General features: G+C 27.9%; 1 protein-coding gene across 1 annotated transcript; it reads right to left on the bottom strand.

Annotated features, from left to right (window-relative positions):
• Positions 1-5,675: 5,675 nt before the first annotated feature.
• Positions 5,676-7,175, bottom strand: LOC126664911 (protein RETICULATA-RELATED 3, chloroplastic). The gene is made up of 2 exons (XM_050357532.2): positions 7,006-7,175; positions 5,676-6,917 (listed from the first exon to the last, which is right to left on the bottom strand). The coding sequence occupies exon 2, from the start codon at positions 6,910-6,912 to the stop codon at positions 5,824-5,826; it is 1,089 nt and encodes a 362-aa protein (XP_050213489.1). The 5' UTR covers positions 6,913-6,917; positions 7,006-7,175; the 3' UTR covers positions 5,676-5,823.
• Positions 7,176-7,177: the final 2 nt, after the last annotated feature.

Genomic DNA, 7,177 nt, shown 5'->3' with positions numbered 1-7,177 from the left:
ATAATAGGATTAATTTACAATTTGATACTTATATATTGAATTAATTATTTAATAATTATAGACTAGTTTTACACGTAATAATATTGAAATATATTAATTATTTATTTTTCATAATAAAAAAATATTAAATTTAATATATAGATAATACATAAATATTTAACGAGATAATAATATAAAATATTACATGAATATTTTTACGAAACGGTTACATAAAAGACTTACATGAATAATTATACAACAAAATTAAATAAAAATATTACATAATTAATTTTTAAATAATATATGGTTTTATAATTAAAAAAACTAAAGCGTTTTATTTTTTAATATATAATAATTTATATGTAGAATTTGGACGAATATGAAAATAAATAAATTTGTGGGTTTAATTGGTAAAAAGTGTATAAAATGTTAAGAATTAAAAATGATTAAAATATTAAACAGTACAAAAGTATGTTTTTTGGTGAAGAAATTGATGACTCCCATTGGAGTGAATTTAGTAAAAATTCACCAAATTGAAAAATGGTGAAGGAAATTAAGTGACTCCCCTTAAAGATAAGAAAGATTTGGTAGTTTTATTTAGTTGTTAAATAGCGACGAAGGTAGACCTTAATTTGAAGTAGAGTTTATTTTAATGGGATTATTGTTAAAATACTTTATTTTGAAACATATTTATAACAAAGTAGTTCATCTTTTTATAATTTTCCTCTTTACACTAATAACAAACATACTTATAAAATTACCTACTATATATAAAAAATTTATCTCATTTTAGGTTAAAAATTCACATAGCCACTATCTTTTTTCTCTTTTTTTTTGTCTCAAAATATTTTCTTTTCTTTTTATTTTCCGTTTGTCTCTTCTGGTTGCTTTTTTATTCGTCTTTTTCGTTCGCGCTTCCGTTCGTCTACTTCCGATGAGTTTCTCGTCTCTTCCGCTCGCTTTTCCGTTCGCTTTTTCGTTCGCACTTCCGTTCGTCTACTTCCGATGAGTTTCTCGTCTCTTACGATCGCTTTTCCGTTCGCGCTATGGATTTTAGATCTTTTAGATTTTTGTGATGATTTAAACATTTCGTAAATAAATTATTGTAGATCTATGATTTTTTTATTTATAAAATTGTTCTATTATTCATATTATTTATTGTCTTTCTTTTATTTATAGATTTGTTTATTTATTTTAATGCTACTGATTTTGTAAATAACGAATTGATTTATGGTGTATTTGCAGTGTTTTTATATTGTATTTACGTTATAGTATATTTTTTATGTACTTACAGTGTAATTCTGGTGTTTTCGGTATATCTATGTTTTTTGGTGTATTTATGTCGTTTTTAGTATATCTATGGTGCATTTGCAGTGTGTATGGTGTATGTGTAGTGTTTATGGTGTATTTGCAGTATTTTTATGGTATACACCATAAAAACACTACAAAAATGTCATAAATACACTATATATACACTATTATTATACTATAAAAGCACTATAATTACATTAAAAAAAATACAATAGATACACTATAATACATCATAGTTACACTAAAAAATACAATAAAAAAACCAGAAAAAAATATATAAAAAAGCATAAATCATTAAAAAGTGAAAAAGGGTATTTGTGAAATTAAAAAAAAAAGTATTTTTCGTAAAAAAAAATAAAAGTTAGAAAAATAAAGATAAAAAAAGAGTATAAATTCTAAATAAAATAGAAAATAGTGTAGTGTAGTGTAGGAAATTTCCTCCATTTTAATTAAAAAAATATACAACAAAAAATATACACTAAAAATACATCTATACTATATATAAAAGCACGGAGGGGGGGACAAGCAAATTTACTGAATAATCCTTTTCAGTTTACTACTAAATAAAAATTTTATAGTCATTAACTAATTAGTTATTTAATTAATCACTATTGTAATTAAAGTCCTAATTAGAATAGGTAGCTAAGCTGTCTCCAATTTAGTTTTTAGTATGTAAAAAATAACTAAATTGTCTCCAAATTAGTAGGAATATATATCTTTTAGTTTGATTGAACTACAAAATTAAAATATTGTATTTGGTCAATATATTATTATTTAAATTTCTATTTTATTATTTTTAAAGATATTATTAATAAGATTAAGTTAATTATTTATGATTATTAAAAAATCAAAAGAAGAATAAATTCAATATGAAAAAAAAAATCAATAACCGAGTATATTATATTTATTTTTACAAAAATTCTTAACTAATTTAATATTAATTATAAATAAAAAAATTGATATAATTATAATAAATTTACTAATAAATTCATTGACGAGTTACGTTACGAGCCACGTGCATAGCACATAATGCGAAACTAGTCTTTTAAAATTTGAGGTAGGACATTTCTATAAAATAAATAAATAAAATTAATTATTTTAAAGGTAATTTAAAAAAAATAAACTGAGGTAGATATTTTTTATTATAAAATCATTATTTAATTATGTTATAGTTACAAAATTAAAATATAGGTATATTGTAGATGTGAATTGAAGTTTAGATACCAAACATAAATAGATACAAACAATTATGTACCGTAAATAAAAAAAATTGAAGGTTTTTTTTTTTTTGAAACATAAGATCAATAAAGTATATAACTTATTCATTGTATGCTAGCGAAAATTAAAGAGTTTAAAATATTTTTTGATTTTTAAGTTTATATCCATTAGTTCATTTGTCTTCGTATTTTTCTATTTAATCTATCTTACATTTCACTTTATAAATTTTATCTATTTAATCTTTAAAACTATTACTTTTATAATTATCTGACCCTTTCTTCTTATCACTAAATTTGGTTACAATTTACAAACCAAAAAAGTCAGGTGAAGATATATTTTCAGCTAAAGTGCCATATATTTAATGTATATTTTTGAATTTCTGTATTTGTATTCTTTTATCTATTTGACATCTGAATTTGTACTCTTTAATCCATTTGATCCCTCTATTGTCCAATTTAACCCATTTGACCCCTTTTTTTAGTGATTTGTCGAGTTAGGTGGCAGCTCAATCAACATTTTTCACCACTTTAACACATTTGTGCATCACTCTCTTTTTCAAAAGTTAAAGAAGCAAAATTTATAAATTGAGACGTCATATAGATTAAAATGAAAAATAAGAGATCTAATAGATTAATGGGTACAAGTTCACGTGTCAAAAAATGCATTAAGCCAATATTAAAATAGCCTTATTTTTCTTAAATATTTTATAATTTGACTCTTTTGAATTTTTAAAATATTTTATTGCTATTATATATGTGTATATATTATGTATACAATTTTACTCTACTGAATTTTTAAATATTTCATTGCTAGTATATATTAATTAAATTTACTATAACTATACTAATTTATTTTATTTATATATATAATGCTTCAATTTATTAAATTTTAAATTAATTGACGTTGATAAAATTTATTTATAATTGAATTAATTATAATTAATAGTAATATATTTTATATATAATTAAATCAATAATATAATAAAAAGTTCATAAAAACATTACTAATTTCACAATTGTTTTTTAATCTTTGTGCAAATTCAATAGTCTATTTTTTTGTGGGTGAAAAGAATATCTAAGATTTTCAATTAATATAAAAATAATAAATATACTATAATTTGTACTAAATTTTTAGTATGTTTGTCAATTTGAATGTGAAATATATGAAATAATTCGATGAATAATATTTCCTATTTTATCAACAAAAATTAATTATTTATAAGGGTATTATTGTAAATGTGCCTCTCCCCTTTCCTCATATGTGCTTTTATATATAGTATAGATAAAAAATTATATGGTATCAATTAAGTTATTAGTTTGTATTTAATGTATTATCACCCTTATATTAGCTTAGCACCATTGTACTAACGTTTTAATGCATACAAATAAAGTTTAATTTCAATTGAAAAAAAAAGACATTTTGGTTAGCCAAGTTGCATTTCAAGCAAACAGTCGTAATTGTTTTGCTTATGCTAGCTAATTATAGTATTTCAATTCGTATAATATATAATGCAATTTTACTACAATTAGAATTCTAATATTGTATTACTTTTTTAATCAGATTAAAATCCACTACTCCCTTAAAATTAAACTCCTTTTTTTTAAATCACATACCAATTAAAGAATTATTGCAATATTATAGAAGATGATAATACCAGTTATACCAATAAAATTTAATTGTTTTATAAGGATATTATTGTAAATGTGCCCCCCTCCTCCCATCCGTGCTTTTATATATAGTATGGATTATATATGTGTATATATTATGTACTCCCTCCGTCTCAAATTATAGGCAGTCATTTATTGCTTAAATGATAAAATGACATAGATATCCTTATTGATTATACTATATTACATTAAAAAGAGAGCAAACACCACTAAAAAATAAAGTCAACACTACATTAAATAAGGGTAAGTGTGATAATTTTTTATAAAATTACTACATTTATATTAATTTACTAAATTTATTAATATTTATATTTGTCCTAAATTACCTATCAATTTGTAATGGAAAGAGTATAATTTTACTCTGTTGAATTTTATTATCAAATATCTAACAAATGTGTATATAATATCAATAAAATCTCTTAGAACATGTATACAATATTTATACTATATAACAAATATCTGTAAAATATCTACAAAATATCTGAGAAAAATATACATGAACATATTATTTATAAAATATTTACGGAACATCAACCGTGTAAACTTTATACTATGTGTATATACTAAACAACAAAAAACAAATATTTTGAGCATCAAATAAAATGAGATGTAGGGTGTAGTTTCAAAAAATACTGTTGTCCCCCACGCCAGGTGTAGTACTGCCATGTGCAAGTTAAATATCCACGTACTGCCAGGTAAATTCATTTTGAGAAGATACTTTATTACACCTTCAGTTTTTTTAGTTGTCCATTTACACATACCAAAATATTTTTATTAGTTAATAAATGTTTATTGAATCAAAATATAGAGTCAATTATTAAAAATTGATAAATTCAAAAAATACTAAATAGACAACTCTAATTAAAGATAAAATTACATTAAAATTCTAAATAGACAACTACTAATTAAAGACAAAATATTTTGCTAAATATTTTTTAACACAACTTTTTGTTTTGAATTTTTTTTTTATTTTTTTTAACAGAGATAGATTAATTTAAACTAACTACATCTACGACATTACAAATATATACAAATTATACGCCATGCACGCCGTGTTACGTTGAATACATCGTCTTACGGGACTCGCCATTGTGGCGGGACGATGCCGCATCCGTCGCTTCTAACGCTTGTAGCCTTCTCCATAAATCTTCAATAATCTTCATGTTCTTTGTCCACAAGGGGATTCGAACCCACGCCCCTTGAGACTTGATGCCTCACTCTTAACCAACTGAGCTAGAGATCATTGGCTTTGTTTTGAAAATTGATATGAGCATAAGGAGCACATGACCAAAACACTCATTTTCACAACAGACACCGCCACCAACATATTGAACCTAACCACGTTTTCACCAACTCACACCCATTACCAATATCATGGCCTCATTCATATGCTTTTCACACATTGGCTAAATACGCATTTAAATACCTTAATTTAGCTGGTTTAGTCATTTCACTACTTCAATTTCTAATATAATATAACAAATCCCTCTCATCATCAAGTAGACTCAAATCAAAAGGCTTTCATAATTGAAATGATCGTAAATAAAAACACCTAAAAACTAAAAAACAACATCCTAAACAAGATTAGAACATCATCTCATTTTTATTAAATTTACATATAAAAAAAAGTTAAGGATGTTTAAGAAAATCACTTGAAAGTCGACTGATTATTGCTCTGCAACTCCTCTCCATCCTCCACCACCAGCCTCTCCTTCTCCGCCGCCAATAAATCAGCACTACTACCCTTAGCCTCCGCCACACTCTGCGAACCAGTCAGCCTCGCCAATATAACAAACGACATCCCACCAACAACATTATTCAAGCATCTCAAAAACACCACCGAGCTCTTAAAAGCCAACGGCGGCAGCCCTTTCTCAAGAACAAACTCCAGCCCATTAAGTGTCTGATATCTCAAATTACTGCTAATCCCCATATGCAACGCCCACGTCACCGAATTTAGCAACGTCGGCGGCGCCTTGTTTGGCGTTTCAAATGTCGGATCCATTTTCTTCCTCATTGCGATCAACCTATTTGAGAGTGAGGTTCCGACTAGTCCGGCGGCGAATCCAACGGCGGCGAAGATGGTACCCTTATACACGGCGGTGCCGAGTCTGTTCATCAGAGAAAAATTGCCCGGCTCGAACATGTGACTGGCGGGACAATTAGCGAATATTGAAGGGAGTGAAGCGGCGACGCTGTTAGCGGCGGCGGTTGGTGCTAAGAGATACATGAGAGTGAAATTCAAAATTGAACCGACGACTAGCGTTGAGAAAACGAAATCTAGCTCGTTTAATCCGAAATTAGGGCGGGAAGCCATGTCGCCGAGCACACAAGCGGTTACACCAACTAATTCTTCCATTAAAACCTTGAACGGAAACTGCGGATCTGCGGCGACTCTTGATCGCCATCCGTTCAAGAAAAGACCTAGAATCCCAAATGCTCCGCCTCCTCCTCCTGACGACGGAGAATTATTAAAACTGGAATCTCCGCTTCCGCCATCACCTCCTCCTCCTCCGCTATAGCCGCGGCCGATTCCATTACTGCCGTTTCCGCCTCCGCCGTGAGAGAGTTCCGGATTGGTTAATTTGAGATGAGGGAGGAGACGGATTGAAGGGTTTTGGGGATTGGAGAATGGGAAAGTGACAGATGGGCAGCTAGGATTGGATAAACGGGAAGAACTGGATGAGTATTGCTTGGCGAAAACAGAGCACCGGAGCTGTGCCGCTGCGGTTGCCATGTCACCTGAAATCATCAAATTAGAGTTAATTCAGTGAATAAAACATTTACAGATCTGGAAATGTAAATCAAATTAATGAATAAAAATGAAGACCTTGATTGGATGAATTTAGATCACCAACTCGAAAATGAAGACGAAGTGGGCGATACAGTGAGCTAATTGTAAGAATAAAGTACACTCGCCACTGAAGGTTGTTAATGGCAGGGACAGGGATAATTATATTTATATATACAGTGGAGAGCCTTTTTCACTGAATAAATGGCAA

The sequence above is a fragment of the Mercurialis annua genome, linkage group LG1-X (genome assembly GCF_937616625.2).
Source record: "Mercurialis annua linkage group LG1-X, ddMerAnnu1.2, whole genome shotgun sequence".
Lineage (NCBI taxonomy): Eukaryota > Viridiplantae > Streptophyta > Magnoliopsida > Malpighiales > Euphorbiaceae > Mercurialis > Mercurialis annua.
Note: the sequence above shows the minus strand (reverse complement) of the source record. Positions and strands in the feature narration are given on the sequence as shown.

Coding starts and splice junctions, on each gene's coding strand:
- LOC126664911 (XM_050357532.2), bottom strand. CDS start 6,912: ATGGCAACCGCAGCGGCACAGCTCCGGTGCTCTGTTTTCGCCAAGCAA.